The 17,823-nt window shown below is 44.5% G+C and overlaps 1 protein-coding gene across 1 annotated transcript in view; it reads left to right on the forward strand.

Annotated features, from left to right (window-relative positions):
• LOC139263078 (organic cation/carnitine transporter 2-like) overlaps nucleotides 1–17,823 on the forward strand; it is a 138,700-nt gene that overhangs the window by 82,547 nt on the left and 38,330 nt on the right. The window contains exons 7-9 of the mRNA XM_070878620.1: nucleotides 4,300–4,514; nucleotides 5,857–6,039; nucleotides 14,164–14,299. Coding sequence (XP_070734721.1) covers nucleotides 4,300–4,514; nucleotides 5,857–6,039; nucleotides 14,164–14,299 — 534 coding nt within the window. The remainder of the gene's footprint in view (nucleotides 1–4,299; nucleotides 4,515–5,856; nucleotides 6,040–14,163; nucleotides 14,300–17,823) is intronic.

Below are 17,823 nucleotides of genomic sequence, written 5' to 3' on the forward strand. Positions count from 1 at the left end.
TCATCAGGGGAGGGCAGCAGCAGCCAAGTTCATGGCACCGTGGCTGGCTCTGCTGCACAGGAGGGCAAGAAAAAGAGTGGGAGAGCGATAGTGATAGGGGATTCAATTGTGAGGGGAATAGATAGGCGTTTCTGCGGCCGCAACCGAGACTCCAGGATGGTATGTTGCCTCCCTGGTGCAAGGGTCAAGGATGTCTCGGAGCGGGTGCAGGACATTCTGAAATGGGAGGGAGAACAGCCAGTTGTCGTGGTGCACATTGGTACCAACGACATAGGCAAAAAAAGGGATGAGGTCCTACGAAACGAATTTAAGGAGCTAGGAGCTAAATTAAAAAGTAGGACCTCAAAAGTAGTAATCTCGGGATTGCTACCAGTGCCACGTGATAGTCAGAGTAGGAATCGCAGGATAGCGCAGATGAATACGTGGCTTGAGCAGTGGTGCAGCAGGGAGGGATTCAAATTCCTGGGGCATTGGGACCGGTTCTGGGGGAGGTGGGACCAGTACAAACCGGACGGTCTGCACCTGGGCAGGACTGGAACCAATGTCCTCGGGGGAGTGTTTGCTAGTGCTGTTGGGGAGGATTTAAACTAATATGGCAGGGGGATGGGAACCAATGCAGGGAGACAGAGGGAAACAAAAAGGAGCCAAAAGCAAAAGACAGAAAGGAGATGAGGAAAAGTGTAGGGCAGAGAAACCCAAGGCAAAGAACAAAAAGGGCCACTGTACAGCAAAATTCTAAAAGGACAAAGGGTGTTAATAAAACAAGCCTGAAGGCTTTGTGTCTTAATGCAAGGAGTATCCGCAATAAGGTGGATGAATTAATTGTGCAAATAGATGTTAACAAATATGATGTGATTGGGATTACGGAGACGTGGCTCCAGGATGATCAGGGCTGGGAACTCAACATTCAGGGGTATTCAACATTCAGGAAGGATAGAATAAAAGGAAAAGGAGGTGGGGTAGCATTGCTGGTTAAAGAGGAGATTAATGCAATAGTTAGGAAAGACATTAGCTTGGATGATGTGGAATCTATATGGGTAGAGCTGCAGAACACCAAAGGGCAAAAAACGTTAGTAGGAGTTGTGTACAGACCTCCAAACAGTAATAGGGATGTTGGGGAGGGCATCAAACAGGAAATTAGGGGTGCATGCAATAAAGGTGTAGCAGTTATAATGGGTGACTTTAATATGCACATAGATTGGGCTAGCCAAACTGGAAGCAATACGGTGGAGGAGGATTTCCTGGAGTGCATAAGGGATGGTTTTCTAGACCAATATGTTGAGGAACCAACTAGGGGGGAGGCCATCTTAGACTGGGTGTTGTGTAATGAGAGAGGATTAATTAGCAATCTCATTGTGCGAGGCCCCTTGGGGAAGAGTGACCATAATATGGTGGAATTCTGCATTAGGATGGAGAATGAAACAGTAAATTCAGAGACCATGGTCCAGAACTTAAAGAAGGGTAACTTTGAAGGTATGAGGCGAGAATTGGCTAGGATAGATTGGCGAATGATACTTAGGGGGTTGACTGTGGATGGGCAATGGCAGACATTTAGAGACCGCATGGATGAAGTACAACAATTGTACATTCCTGTCTGGCGTAAAAATAAAAAGGGGAAGGTGGCTCAACCGTGGCTATCTAGGGAAATCAGGGATAGTATTAAAGCCAAGGAAGTGGCATACAAATTGGCCAGAAATAGCAGCGAACCTGGGGACTGGGAGAAATTTAGAACTCAGCAGAGGAGGACAAAGGGTTTGATTAAGACAGGGAAAATGGAGTACGAGAAGAAGCTTGCAGGGAACATTAAGGCGGATTGCAAAAGTTTCTATAGGTATGTAAAGAGAAAAAGGTTGGTGAAGACAAACGTAGGTCCCCTGCAGTCAGAATCAGGGGAAGTCATAACGGGGAACAAAGAAATGGCGGATCAATTGAACAAGTACTTTGGTTCGGTATTCACTAAGGAGGATACAAACAACCTTCCGGATATAAAAGGGGTCAGAGGGTCTAGTAAGGAAGAGGAACTGAGGGAAATCTTTATTAGTCGGGAAATTGTGTTGGGGAAATTGATGGGATTGAAGGCAGATAAATCCCCAGGGCCTGATGGCCTGCATCCTAGAGTACTTAAGGAGGTGGCCTTGGAAATAGCGGATGCATTGACAGTCATTTTCCAACATTCCATTGACTCTGGATCAGTTCCTATGGAGTGGAGGGTAGCCAATGTAACCCCACTTTTTAAAAAAGGAGGGAGAGAGAAAACAGGGAATTATAGACCGGTCAGCCTGACCTCAGTAGTGGGTAAAATGATGGAATCAATTATTAAGGATGTCATAGCAGTGCATCTGGAAAATGGTGACATGATAGGTCCAAGTCAGCATGGATTTGTGAAAGGGAAATCATGCTTGACAAATCTTCTGGAATTTTTTGAGGATGTTTCCAGTAAAGTGGACAAAGGAGAACCAGTTGATGTGGTATATTTGGACTTTCAGAAGGCTTTCGACAAGGTCCCACACAAGAGATTAATGTGCAAAGTTAAAGCACATGGGATTGGGGGTAGTGTGCTGACGTGGATTGAGAACTGGTTGTCAGACAGGAAGCAAAGAGTAGGAGTAAACGGGTACTTTTCAGAATGGCAGGCAGTGACTAGTGGAGTGCCGCAAGGTTCTGTGCTGGGGCCCCAGCTGTTTACATTGTACATTAATGATTTAGACGAGGGGATTAAATGCAGTATCTCCAAATTTGCGGATGATACTAAGTTGGGTGGCAGTGTGAGCTGCGAGGAGGATGCTATTAGGCTGCAGAGTGACTTGGATAGGTTAGGTGAGTGGGCAAATGCATGGCAGATGAAGTATAATGTGGATAAATGTGAGGTTATCCACTTTGGTGGTAAAAACAGAGAGACAGACTATTATCTGAATGGTGACAGATTAGGAAAAGGGAAGGTGCAACGAGACCTGGGTGTCATGGTACATCAGTCATTGAAGGTTGGCATGCAGGTACAGCAGGCGGTTAAGAAAGCAAATGGCATGTTGGCCTTCATAGCGAGGGGATTTGAATACAGGGGCAGGGAGGTGTTGCTACAGTTGTACAGGGCCTTGGTGAGGCCACACCTGGAGTATTGTGTACAGTTTTGGTCTCCTAACTTGAGGAAGGACATTCTTGCTATTGAGGGAGTGCAGCGAAGGTTCACCAGACTGATTCCCGGGATGGCGGGACTGACCTATCAAGAAAGATTGGATCAATTGGGCTTGTATTCACTGGAGTTCAGAAGAATGAGAGGGGACCTCATAGAAACGTTTAAAATTCTGACGGGTTTAGACAGGTTAGATGCAGAAAGAATGTTCCCAATGTTGGGGAAGTCCAGAACCAGGGGTCACAGTCTGAGGATAAGGGGTAAGCCATTTAGGACCGAGATGAGGAGAAACTTCTTCACCCAGAGAGTGGTGAACCTGTGGAATTCTCTACCACAGAAAGTAGTTGAGGCCAATTCACTAAATATATTCAAAAGGGAGTTAGATGAAGTCCTTACTACTCGGGGGATCAAGGGTTATGGCGAGAAAGCAGGAAGGGGGTACTGAAGTTTCATGTTCAGCCATGAACTCATTGAATGGCGGTGCAGGCTAGAAGGGCTGAATGGCCTGCTCCTGCACCTATTTTCTATGTTTCTATGTTTCTATGTAATACGTGAAGAATAATAAAACTTCTAAAATCAATATCAATATGTTATTGTCCACACCTGATGCAGAGGTTAGTCCTGGATCCAGTTCTTTGCTCAATACACAAATTAATTGTAAAGAAAACAATATAAAGTCGGCCACATTGTGGTAACTTAGTAGAAAGGCCTTTTAAGTTGCACATTAAAAATAAGCTGAAATTCTAAACAGACCAGAAGAATGTTGATCGATACACCTGTCCTTGTATGATCGTACCAGCACCCAGACCAACTAGTACAACTTACCAGCTTTAACTGTATTGAAAACAAATTCAGGTGCATGACATACACCACCTTGTTTGAAATTTGAGCCCATAAAATGTCCAGTTACCAAAGCAATTAGATGAGGATGGAAACGCTTGTGGGGAAACACCCTCATGATTGAGATTTCCATCTGCTTTTAATTTTTAATTAACTAAGTTTTGTGAATGTAATTTCTTTCACCTGGAATTTATCAAAGAGTTCCTTTAAAGTTGGTGCCCAGCAGCCAGACAATGGTTTTCCATGACTGACCTGTCATCAGTATATAAATGATCTTACTTTACTGAACATTTAAAGGATTATGAACAATAATATTTATTTTCTTGTAGGATGGCTTGTGCCATTGGTTACTATGGATTATCTCTCAATACTCCCAACATGCATGGAGACCCCTACATCAACTGTTTTGCCTCCGCGGCCAGTGAAATTATAGTATGTGTGATAGTCTGGTGGTTGATGCGTGTCTCACCTCGACGGATCGTCACTGCTTCCATGTTATTACTTAGTGGTGGTGTTCTGCTTCTGATCCAGTTTGTTCCTTCAAGTAAGAATTATTTTAAACACAGTTGTTCAATTTCCCTCTGAAGGCCTTGAAGGTCCTTGCAGCCGACTCACTGGCTCTGCACTGCCTCGCTCTGAAGCCAAGTCCTTAGGCCACCATTAGCAGCCAACTCTCCAGCTCCCCAATGTATCTGTGCAACTAACTCATTAGGTCCTCAATGTATTCCCATAACAATCCCCATCGGTCCTTGCTGTATCCTCTGCAACAAACTTCCTAGCTCGTCATTTTATCCTCTGCAACTGACTCCCTTGCTCCTAACAGTATCTCCACAACCAACTCCATAGCTCCTCATTGTATCATCTGCAACCGACTCCCTAGGACCTCACTGTAACTCTGCATGCGACTCCCTAGGTCCTCACTGTATCTGTGCAAGCAACTCCCTAAGTCCTAAAGTCATAGAATCATAGAATGATACAACACTGAAGGAGGCCATTCTGCTTGTCGAACCCGTGCTGGCTCTCTGCAAGAGAATTTCAGCTCATCTCACTCCCCTGCCTTTTCCCCTTAGCTCTGCATTTTTTTTTCTTCAGGTACTTATCCAATTCCCTTTTGAAAACCACGATTGAGTCTTCCTCCACCAGCCTCTCCGGCAGTGTATTCCAGATCCTAACTACTCGCTGCCTAACAGTTTTTCCTCATGTATCTGTACAGCCAACTCATTAGGTCCTCACCAAATGTAACAAACTCCATCGGTCTTCACTGTATCCTTTGCAACCAATTCCCTAGGTCCTCAATGTATCCTCTGCAACCAACTCCCTAGCTCCTCACTGTATCCTAGCAACCAATTCCCTAGATCCTCACTGTATCTCTGCAACTGACCCCTATGCAGCCAACTCATTATGTTTCTATATAGCCCATTTCCCTGCAGTCTCCTTACAACCTACTCACCAGCTACCAATGTTCCTGTGCAACCGCGCCCTGGCTCTCCATTGTTTACACATGATATAAACAGTATAAATTATTTGGGGAGTAATTTATACAAATGTGTGCAGGTTAAAAGGAGGACTAATTTGGGGTAGAATGTGCATGGGTATTTAGTTTAAAATAAATGGATATGGTATGATTGAGCTCCATAGCATAATTTCCAAAGCCTAGAAATTGCACACTGAATTTGTCATAGAATTACTATAATCTGGGCAGGAATTTAGGGCAGAACTCGTTTCTATCAGTTTAAAGGAAAGACATACTACCCTCTGTTGGAGCAGTTTATTTTTGGTGCTTATTTGGTTGTATTTAAAAGTAATTACAAAACAATTGTTCCAATCAAACAATTTTGAATTACCTTTCAGTGCACACTAACTGTTGATTAATTTAATTTCTACAGCTCTTCAAATTGTGATCACTATATTGCTGATGATTGGTAAATCTGGTGCTACAGCAGCCTACACAATAATCTATATTTTCTCATCTGAATTGTATCCAACTGTGGTGAGGAATATGGGACTTGGGGCATGTTCCATGGCATCCAGAATCGGCAGTATAATCTCCCCATATTTTGCTTTTTTGGGTAAGTGAGAAATTCAAGCTTTGAGAGTTTTGCAAAAAAATGAGTCATTATTTCTAATAAGAAACTTTAGGCATTTTAGGTTTGTGGCTGAATTATCGGTTGGACTTAAGGGGATTAATTAGTTAAAGGGAAGCTGGTAAGTACATGAGGGAGAAAGGAATAGAAGAATTACGCTGAGAGGGTGAGATGAAGCTCGTGTGGACCATAAACACTGGCATATACCTGTTGTGCCAAATGGCCTGTTTCTGTGCTGTAAAATTCTATGTAATGCTATGTAGACTGTAATATGGCCTAGAAAGGAATGAAAACCTTGTAAGATAAGCAAGCCTGGAACAAGAAAGTGATATTCATCCCATCCCATCGAGCCATTTGCTTCCACAGACCATGTACAATCTACCCTGGCCTCTAAATCCCATTCCGAACCAATTATTAATCATTGTGGCATGAATTACCTTTTTCTTGGCGTCTGTTTCCTAACCACTACTCCAAGGTAATAAACCAATAGGTTTGATTAACCGGGAAGCGACACTTGAAGGGAGTGTAAGTTGGAAATAAGATGAGAACATTGTAGCTCTGATTCTCTGACCTGTGCTTCCCGTGATCCCAACTTCCCACTGGGAGCATGGGATCACGGGATTGGCTGCATTGTTCCTTCCAATCAAAAGTCTTACTTGAGGCTTGTCAGGCTATGTTTATACTGTAACTTTAGTGTTACTTTGAAGTTAGTTTACTGCAACAGTTGCAGTATATCTCCAAGGTCAGGCCCTGACCTGAGTCTGGCGGAAAAACTGTGAGACTCCTTTGAGGAGGCAACCTCGCTGCTTGGTTTGACATCGCATGGAATATAGCTGCCGTGTGCTATCAAAGTTAGTTTAAAGAGCCTTTCTGGACACGTTGTAAGCACTACCCAGGGCTTATTTAAATGTATTGAGAGTGCAGGCATTCTCACCTGTGCTCGTCACACATTAAAAAGTTGGGAGCATATGTTATGCATGTGTTTAGGCAGGTGTGCACAGAGGTCCCTGCTAGATCTGACCGTACAAATTGCAGCCAGACATTATAAACAAGGGGCTGCTGGTTGAAAATGGATACTGTAGCTATCGATCTGAAATCAATAGCTGCAGTAGAACTGCTCACTTATTTTCATGCACTGTCCAAATTTAATACCTTGCATCCCTCTACATACGTCTCAGGATTTTAAAGGCTTGCATGATGGTTCCTCTCAAGTGAAAACCAATTCACTTTTTTGAAACTTCTTGATTTAAGAATCACATTTGTCACTTACAGTGTACTGATGTCCTTTTCAAAATAAGATACCCAAAAAGTGCACAAAATATTCCAAATGTGATCTTAGCAATTATCTATACCAGGCTGGAATAATTTGTTTAATTTATAATGAAACACCCTCAAAATACATCCCAGTACATCAATATTTACTTTGACTGAATACTTTCAGTGAATGATCCCAATAATGACCCTGAATCCTTTCCTTTATTCCCGTTTAATATTGTGTACAGCACCTTTAACATATTAAGACGTTCTAAGACCTATCAAGTGTAATTGGACAAAAATTGACATCAAGCCAAAGAAGGAGATATTAGCAAGAGGTAGATTTAAAACAGCGCCTTAAAAAAAGATAAAGAGTTGGAGAAGTGAAGAGGTTTGGCGAGGGAATTCCATAGCTTAGGTCCTAGACCGCTGAATGCTCAGCCGCCAATGGTGGGGCGAAGGGAGTGGGATGTATGAGAGGCCAGAGTTAGAGGAACGCAGATTTTGCAGAGGGTTGTAGGACTGGAGGAGGTTACAGAGATAGGGAAGGGCAAGGCCCATGGAGTGATTTGAACTTGAAGATGTTAATTTTAAAATTGAGGCGTTACCGGACTGGGAGCCAATGTAGATCAGCAAATCATGAGTGATTGACAGGCTGGCCTGTGGCCAGGTGAAAAAGCCAGCGATAAAAGGGTGGAGGGGGGGGGCAGTCAGACCGGCAATCGTGAGGGAAGGCGGACCAGGAGAGATCACAGGGAAGAATTGAGGGGAGCCACACTGGCACTCGGGAGGGAGGGGGTAACCAGGCACTGGGAGAGATTGCAGGCAATGAAACCTACTCCTGGGAGGCCTGGCAAATTGTCTCTTTGGCTAGGCTTCCTGCTGTGTTCAATTAATAAAATCAATTTAGTTTTAAGGTACAAACATTAATGGAATGTGCTAATGACTTTTTCCACCATGATCTCAAACTGATAAGCTATAACAGAGACACATTCTGAGATAGCTGGTATTCCAGTTAATCTGCTTTAAACGCCAACCCAAATAACTGGAGAATCAAATTTAAATTAATAGCAACATCACAATAAAAATTAACTGTAAAAGAAAATGTAAAAGGCCAATAGGTAAAAATCTCAACATGTGACACTATTCTTCAAATTTTTCCTGAGAGGCGAATCCCATCTGTTCCTTTTTTGATCCCATTACAGACTAATAAAGCATCTGATTATGTATGTCATGACAATAATTACTTTATTAATATCAATAGTTTTCGCACTAACTGGGATTCTCCTTCCACACTTGTTCTCTGGAATATTGAGGGTATGCGTACCTCAAAGAGAATTTGACTCGCTATCTTCACAAGGGTAGCTCCAGTACGGGCTGGTGGTTCCTGGCACTGTTCAACAAGACCATTGTTGTTCTTCCTTACAGCAGCATTTGGGAATTCTGCGCCAGAAACATCCATACCTGCTTCCCTATGATTAGCCTGGTGATGCAGAGCTACAGTCCAATTTCTTCATTGAACTTGTTCATTAAAACCTACCTGTGCAGTATACATCACCAGTTTTTCTGAGCTCCATGCAGATGGGTCTTTGCTGCAGCCTGTTGGGTCAGACACCAGCTCAGGATCATGCTCTTTCCAAATCTCAAATATGTCTCTCCATTTGTTGGACACCACAGGATGTGCCAGTCATTGGTATTTTCCATTTTCATTCCAATTGATAACCGACTTGAGCCAATAGAGAAATGACATAAGATCATTCTTGTGTGGGTTGCATTAATATATAAGTGCTTTGTTATTATACAATCATTTCAGAATGGCTCTCTGCTAGATCAAGACTAATATTTTATTTCCCTCTAGGCTATAATTTCTGTGATTATATCATGAACTTATTATTCTGAGAAAACAGAATTCAAAAGCAATATACTGAAGTTTCACCTTAGTACTCAGGAGCAGCGTGACTCCGTTGGAGAGGCCTATAAAAGGTCGGGAGGTGCGTCGCTAAGTCGGGAGCAGTGTGGTTCCATTGGAGAGGCCTATAAAAGATCGGGAGGTGCGTCGCTGAGTCGGGAGCAGCGTGACTCTGTTGGAGAGGCCTATAAAAGGTCGGGATGTGCGTCGCTGAGTTGGGAGCAGTGTGACTCCATTGGAGAGGCCTATAAAAGGTCAGGAGGTGCGTCGCTGAGTCGGGAGCAGCGTGACTCCGTTGGAGAGGCCTATAAAAGGCCGGGAGGTGCATCGCTGAGTCGGGAGCAGCGTGACTCCGTTGGAGAGGCCTATAAAAGGCCGGGAGGTGCATCGCTGAGTCGGGAGCAGCGTGACTCCGTTGGAGAAGCCTATAAAAGGTCGGGAGGTGCGTCGCTGAGTTGGGAGTCCGTGAGTCAGAGAGGCCTACAAAAGGCCCAGCTTGTGCAGCTACAGGAGAAGGCAAAAAAGAAGTAGAAAGAAACAGAAAGGTGATGTCACAGCCAAGGGGGTAAGTGATTGGCTGGTGATTGGTGAGTAGTTTTTCTTTTTTCTCTTCTATAACAGTGAGTAAACTTTAGCATTGTTGTTGCCAATTTAAGTATCTAAGGGTTAAGTCATGGCAGGAGAGCTTGGACACGTGATATGCTCCTCCTGTACCATGTGAGAACTCAGGGACACTTCCAGTGTCCCTGACGATTACGTGTGCGGGAAGTGTATCCGCCTCCGCCTCCAGCTCCTGATGGTCCACGTTGTGGAATTGGAGCTGAGGGTGGATTTACTCTGGAGCGTCCACGCTACTGAGAATGACGTGGGTAGCACGTGTAGCGAGTTGGTCTTACCGCAGGTGAAGGGTCCACAGCCAGATAGGGAATGGAAGACCAGCAGGAAGAGCAGTGCAAGGAAGGTAGTGCAGGTGTCCCCTGCGGTCATTCCCCTGCAAAACAGATACACCGCTTTGAGTGCTGTTGAGGGGGATGACTCATCAGGGGAGGGCAGCAGCAGCCAAGTTCATGGCACCGTGGCTGGCTCTGCTGCACAGGAGGGCAGGAGAAAGGGAGAGCAATAGTGATAGGGGATTCAGTGGTAAGGGGAATAGATAGGCGTTTCTGCGGCCGCAACCGAGACTCCAGGATGGTATGTTGCCTCCCTGGTGCAAGGGTCAAGGATGTCTCAGAGCGGGTGCAGGACATTCTGAAAAGGGAGGGTGAACAGCCAGTTGTCGTGGTGCACATTGGTACCAACGATATAGGTAAAAAAACGGGATGAGGTCCCACGAGACGAATTTAAGGAGCTGGGAGCTAAATTAAAACATAGGAATTCAAAAGTAGTAATCTCGGTATTGCTACCAGTGCCACGAGCTAGTCAGAGTGGGAATCGCAGGATAGCTCAGATGAATACGTGGCTTGAGCAGTGGTCCAGCAGGGAGGGATTCAAATTCCTGGGACATTGGAACCGGTTCTGGGGGAGGTGGGACCAGTACAAACCGGACAGTCTGCACCTGGGCAGGACCGGAACCAATGTCCGAGGGGGAATGTTTGCTCGTGCTGTTGGGAGGGAGTTAAACTAATATGGCAGGGGGATGGGAACCAATGCAGGGAGACAGAGGGAAACAAAATGGAGACAAAAGCAAAAGACAGAAAGGCGATGAGTAAAATTGGAGGGCAGAGAAACCCAAGGCAAAAAACAAAAAGGGCCACTGTACAGTAAAATTCTAAAGGGTCAAAGTGTAATAAAAAGACAAGCATGAAAGCTCGGTGCCTCAATGCAAGGAGTATTCGGAACCCAGGAGAGAGCTCAGATGAACAAGACCCCAAGAAAGAATACAAAAGGCAGGAGGCAACAGAGCAGAGTAGCACTGGGGTAAGTGTAAACCACAAGGTGATAGGAAGGGACAATATGTATGAATATAAAGGGGCTGCAGGAGGGGTCAAAACTAAAAATCATGGTTTAAAAACTAGTATTAAAACACTCTACCGAAACGCATGCAGCATTCGAAATAAAGTAAATGAGTTGACGGCATAAATCATTACAAATGGGTATGATTTGGTGGCCATTACAGAAACGTGGTTGCAGGGTGGCCAAGACTGGGAATTAAACATACAGAGATATCTGACAATTTGGAAAGATAGACAAGAAGGGAAAGGAGGTGGGGTAGCTCTGTTAATAAAGGATGATATCAGGGCAGTTGTGAGAGACGATATTGGCTCTAATGAACAAAATGTTGAATCATTGTGGGATAAGATTAGAGATAGTAAGGGGAAAAAGTCACTGGTGGGCGTAGTTTATAGGCCCCCAAATAATAACTTCACGGTGGGACGGGCAATAATCAAGGGGATAATGGAGGCATGTGAAAAAGGAACGGCAGTAATCATGGGGGATTTTAACCTACATATCGATTGGTCAAATCAAATCGCACGGGGTAGCCTTGAGGAGGAATTCATAGAATGCATACGGGATTGTTTCTTAGAACAGTATGTTACAGAACTTACAAGGGAGCAAGCTATCTTGGATCTGGTCCTGTGTAATGAGACAGGAATAATAAACAATCTCCTCTTAAAAGATCATCTCGGAATGAGTAATCACAGTATGGTTGAATTTGTAATACAGATTGAGGGTGAGGAAGTAGTGTCTCAAACAAGCATACTATGCTTAAACAAAGGGGACTACAGTGGGATGAGAGCAGAGTTGGCTAAAGTAGACTGGAAACACAGACTAAACGGTGGCACAATTGAGGAACAGTGGAGGACTTTTGAGGAGCTCTTTCATAGTGCTCAACAAAAATATATTCCAGTGAAAAAGAAGGGCGGTAAGAGAAGGGATAACCAGTCATGGATAACCAAGGAAATAAAGGAGAGTATCAAATTAACAACCAATGCGTAGAAGGTGGCCAAGGTTAGTGGGAAACTAGAAGATTGGGAAAATTTTAAACGACAGCAAAGAATGACTAAGAAAGCAATAAAGAAAGGAAAGATAGATTACGAAAGTAAACTTGCACAAAACATAAAAACAGATAGTAAAAGCTTTTACTGATATATAAAACGGGAAAGAGTGACTAAAGTAAATGTTGGTCCCTTAGAAGATGAGAAGGGGGATTTAATAATGGGAAATGTGGAAATGGCTGAGACCTTAAACAATTATTTTGCTTCGGTCTTCACAGTGGAAGACACAAAAATCATGCCAAAAATTGCTGGTCACGGGAATGTGGGAAGGGAGGACTTTGAGATAAACACTATCACTCGGCGGGTAGTGCTGGACAGGCTAATGGGACTCAAGGTAGACAAATCCCCTGGTCCGGATGAAATACATCCCAGGGTATTAAAAGAGATGGCGGAAGTTATAGCAGATGCATTCGTTATAATCTACCAAAATTCTCTGGACTCTGGGGAGGTACCAGCGGATTGGAAAGAAGCTAATGTAACGCCTCTGTTTAGAAAAGGGGGCAGACAAAAGGCAGGTAACTATAGGCCGGTTAGTTTAACATTTGTAGTGGGGAAAATGCTTGAAGCTATCATTAAGGAAGAAATAGCGAGACATCTAGATAGGAATAGTGCAATCAAGCAGACGCAACATGGATTCATGAAGGGGAAATCATGTTTAACTAATTTACTGGAATTCTTTGAGGATATAACGAGCATGGTGGATTGAGGTGTACCGATGGATGTGTATTTAGATTTCCAAAAGGCATTCGATAAGGTGCCACACAAAAGGTTACTGTAGAAGATAAAGGCATGCGGAGTCAGAGGAAATGTATTAGCATGGATAGAGAATTGGCTGGCTAACAGAAAGCAGAGAGTCGGGATAAATGGGTCCTTTTCGGGTTGGAAATCGGTGGTTAGTGGTGTGCCACAGGGATCGGTGCTGGGACCACAACTGTGCAATATACATAGAGAACCTGGAAGAGGAGACAGGATGTAGTGTAACAAAATTTGCAGATGACACAAAGATTAGTGGGAAAGCGGGTTGTGTCGAGGACACAGAGAGACTGCAAAGAGATTTAGATAGGATAAGCGAATGGGCTAAGGTTTGGCAGATGGAATACAATATCGGAAAATGTGAGGTCATCCACCTTGGGAAAAAAAAACAATAAAAGGGAATATTTTTTGAATGGGGAGAAATTGCAACATGCTGCGGTGCAGAGGGACCTGGGGGTCCTTGTGCATGACTCCCAAAAAGTTAGTTTGTAGGTGCAGCAGGTAATCAGGAAGGTGAATGGAATGTTGGCCTTCATTGCGAGAGGGATGGAGTACAAAAGCAGGGAGGTCCTGCTGCAACTGTACAGGGTATTGGTGAGGCCGCACCTGGAGTACTGCGTGCAGTTTTGGTCACCTTTCTTAAATAAGGATATACTAGCTTTGGAGGGGGTGCAGAGACGATTCACTCGGCTGATTCCGGAGATGACGGGGTTACCTTATGATGATAGATTGAGTAGACTGGGTCTTTACTTTTTGGAGTTCAGAAGGATGAAGGGTGATCTTATAGAAACATTTAAAATCATGAAAGGGATAGACAAGATAGAGGCAGAGAGGTTGCTTCCACTGGTCGGGGAGACTAGAACTAGGGGGCACAGCCTCAAAATACGGGGGAGCCAATTTAAAACCGAGTTGAGAAGGAATTTCTTCTCCCAGAGGGTTGTGAATCTGTGGAATTCTCTGCCCAAGGAAGCAGTTAAGGCTAGCTCATTGAATGTATTCAAATCACAAATAGATAGATTTTTAACCAATAAGGGGATTAAGGGCTACGGGAAGCGGGTGGGTAAGTGGAGCTGAGTCCACGGCCAGATCATCCATGATCTTACTGAATGGCGGAGCAGGCTCGAGGGGCTAGATGGCCTACTCCTGTTCCTAATTCTTATGTATTATGTACTAATATTGTCTCTCTCTCTTTTTTAGTTGCATACAGTGATATATTGGCTTTCATTTTAATGGGCACTTTAATGGTAGCATCTGGAATATTTACCTTATTGCTGCCTGAAACCCATGACCAGCCTCTCCCAGAGATAATTCAGCAAATGCAACCAATGAGCTGGTAAGTCTATGGTGTGAAGAATCGGGGGGTGAAATTGCCCTCTTTTAGAGCCCCATTTGCGACTCCGGGGGGGGGCACTAATGGGGTACAACTAATTTATCGCCCAGGGGAAGGGGTCAATAGTGCCTCCCGGGAAATTGCCCTGGAGGTTTTGGGGCCGTTGTGCCGGTAGCACCGCCTCCCGCGATTTGCGCCCCAGGCTAGCGCATGCACAGCAATGGTATCCCCTTATCGCCCCACAACGAACCCTTTGCGCCCCATGGGGGAAATTGCCCTGCGGGGGCGAGGTTGGCACAGGGCGATGGCACCACCAGCTATGCCGGTCGCAAAGCTGTGGTAGCTGGTGTGCCCCGGCCGCCCATAAAAGGGAGCGCGTTGCACCACGGCTGCCATCTTGTTTTGTTGTTCGGCAGACTTTGTTGTCAGCACAACAATGGTGGCTGCTGGTCGAACTGGACCACCAACAGGAAGCCTGGTACCCCCACTTGGGTGCAGGGCAGCTGGCCTGGTCGAAACCCACCCCGGTGGTAGCAGTGGGCACCACAGAAGTGGCTACAGAGTTCACAGTGGCCCTCCTCTTTGAGAAGGGGAGGGACTGTGTGACACATTAGTGGGACACGACATATCCGTGCACGTGATCAGTGCGGTGCTGACTGGCAGCGCACCACTTCCACCGCTCTCCTGCCGCGCAGAGCCCTTCCGATAGCGCTCAGACAATTTATTCAAGTTAAAGACCCGAATTCCGAGTCACTTTCCTTCCCTTGGCGCCAGGCGATAAATTTTCACTTTATTCGAATTATACGTCCCAAACCTCGCGCGGGGCAATTTCGCCCCCCCTAGATGTTTTGATAAGTTTTCCTGAAATAAAGCTATTTTAGGCCTGACAGCCATTGTGCTGGCTTCTTAGATGGGCTGGAGTGGAAGCTCATGCGAATAGTGAAAATAGGGCTGTGGGAAAAAATAAAGACTGGTTATGTAAGTGAAAACTTGCGAGAAAGGGACCAGCAGAACATCTGGGAAGGTTGGAGGTAGCTTCCCCCTGTACACGTGAGCCGCAGGCCCGACCTTGGTTTACTCTTCGTTCATCGGCTCCATTGAAATGAAGCCCGAGGTTTTCAATTAATGTTTCAGATATGAACCGTTCGTCAAAACTGGAAGAAATTAAAGATGAACAACCTTAACAAAGGAGTGGAATAATGTGGATACTGTATGAAAAGAATTGATAGAAGTACATCTGGAGACAGAAAATATAATTTTAAAAAGTCAGCATGGATTGCAACAGGCTAATTTATGATTAATTAACCTGATAGAATTCTTTGAAGCGATAATGGAAAGAATAGACAAGGGTGATGCAGTAGATGTCATGTACTTAGATTTTCAAAAGACCTCTGATAAGGTGACACAACGTGGGCCATTTTCCATACCTCGGGAGCCTACTATCAGCAAGGGCAGATATCGACGGTTGCCTGACAAAAAGAATGTTTGAAGACCAGGACCTCAAATCTGGCACCAAGTTTATGGTCTACAGGGCAGTAGTTATATCTGCCCTCCTATATGGCTCAGAGATGTGGACCATATACAGCAGGTATCGCAAAGTACTGGAGAAGTACCACCAACGCTGCCTCCGCAAGATCCTACAAATCCACTGGGAGGATAGACGCACCAACATCAGTGTTCTCGCTCAGGCCAACATCCCCAGCATCGAAACACTGACCACATTCGACCAGCTCCATTGGGCGGGCCACATCGTCTGCAAGCCCGACACGAGACTCCCTAAGCAAGCACTCTACTCAGAACTCCTACATGGCAAGTGATCCCCAGGTGGGCAGAGGAAACGCTTCAAGGACATCCTCAAAGCCTCCTTGACAAAGTGCAACATCCCCACTGGCACCTGGAAATCCCTGGCCAAAGACTGCCCAAATTGGAGGAAGAACATCCGGGAGCACCTCGAGTCTCGTCGCCGTGAGCGTGCAGAAATCACGCGCAGACAGTGGAAGGAGCATGCGGCAAACCAGACTCCCCACCCCCACCCGCTCCTTCAACCACTGTCTGTCCCACCTGTGACAGAGACTGTAATTCCCGTATTGGACTGTAATCACCTGAGCACTCACTTTTAGAGTGGAAGCAAGTCTTCCTCGATTTTGAGGATCTGTCTATGATGATCACAAAGGTTAGGGCATGTGGAGTCAGGAGACAAATAACTGAATGGATAGAAAATTGGCTAAAAAATAAAAAGCAGAGTGGTGGTAAAGTGTAGTTATTTAGATTGGAGGAAAGTAGAAAGCGGTGTTCCACAAGGATCAGTGCTGGGACCACTGTTATTCATAAGTTACATTAATGATAACAGTAATAATACAGTAATAAGTATCTCAATATTAAAATGTACAGATGATACCAAACTGGGAGGTATAGCTAACACTGAGGAAGAACGCAACATAATGCACAAAGACATTAGAAAACTTGCAGACTAGCCAGTTAAGTGGTAATTGAACTTTAACATAGAAAATGTGAGGTGATGAAATTTGATAGGAAAAATAGAAACATCAGCTACACCTTAGAAAATAAAAAAAACTGAATGGGGTAGAAGAGCAAAGGGATCTAGGGATACAAATCGAGGTGAACAACTCATTAAAACCAGCATTGCAGATCAGCAAGGCAACTAAAAATGCTAACAAAGCACTGGGATTTATTTCTAGGGGTATAAACGTCAAAGGTAGTGAAGTTACGTTAAACTTTTATAGGACCCTGAACAGGCCACACTTGGAGTACTGTAAACAGTCTGGTCGCCATACTATAAAAAGGACATAGAAGCACGAGAGAACGTGCAAAAAAAGATTTGCAAGGATTGTACCTGAACTGAGAGATTACAGCTATTGGGAAAGATTGAACAGCCTGGGACTTTTTTCTTTAGACTACAGAAAATTCAGAGGAGACCCGACAGACTTCTTTAAAATTATGACTGGGTTGGGCAGGGTAGATGTGGAGAGAATGTTTCCACTTGTAGAGAATCCAAAACTGAGACAATAATACAAGATAGTTACTAATAAATCCAATAGGGAAATAAGGAGAAATATCTTTACTCAGAGTGGATAGAATGTGGAACTCACTACCACAGGAAGTGGTTGAGGGAAATAGCTTTGATGCCTTCAAAAAGAAACTAGATGAGTGCATGAGAGAAAAGGGATTAGAAAGATATGCTGAAAGGCTGAGTTGAGGTAAGGACATAAGAACATAAGAAATAGGTGCAGGATTAGGCCATTTGGCCCTTCGAGCCTGCTCCACCATTCAATAAGATCAGGAGTATAAACACCAGCGCAGGCTAGCTGGGCCAAATGGTCTCTTTCTGTGCTGTATATCCTATATAATTCTATGTAAGAATAAAGGAAAGGGGAAAAGAGAAATATACAGGCTCGAGGGATGGAATGGCCTATGTTCCTACACACACACACACACACACACACACACAGACAGAGTCAACCATCCCTTGTATAATGTAGAAATTAATCCTTAACAAACTCACTTTT

Source organism: Pristiophorus japonicus, chromosome 1 (genome assembly GCF_044704955.1).
Source record: "Pristiophorus japonicus isolate sPriJap1 chromosome 1, sPriJap1.hap1, whole genome shotgun sequence".
Classification (NCBI taxonomy): Eukaryota; Metazoa; Chordata; class Chondrichthyes; family Pristiophoridae; genus Pristiophorus; species Pristiophorus japonicus.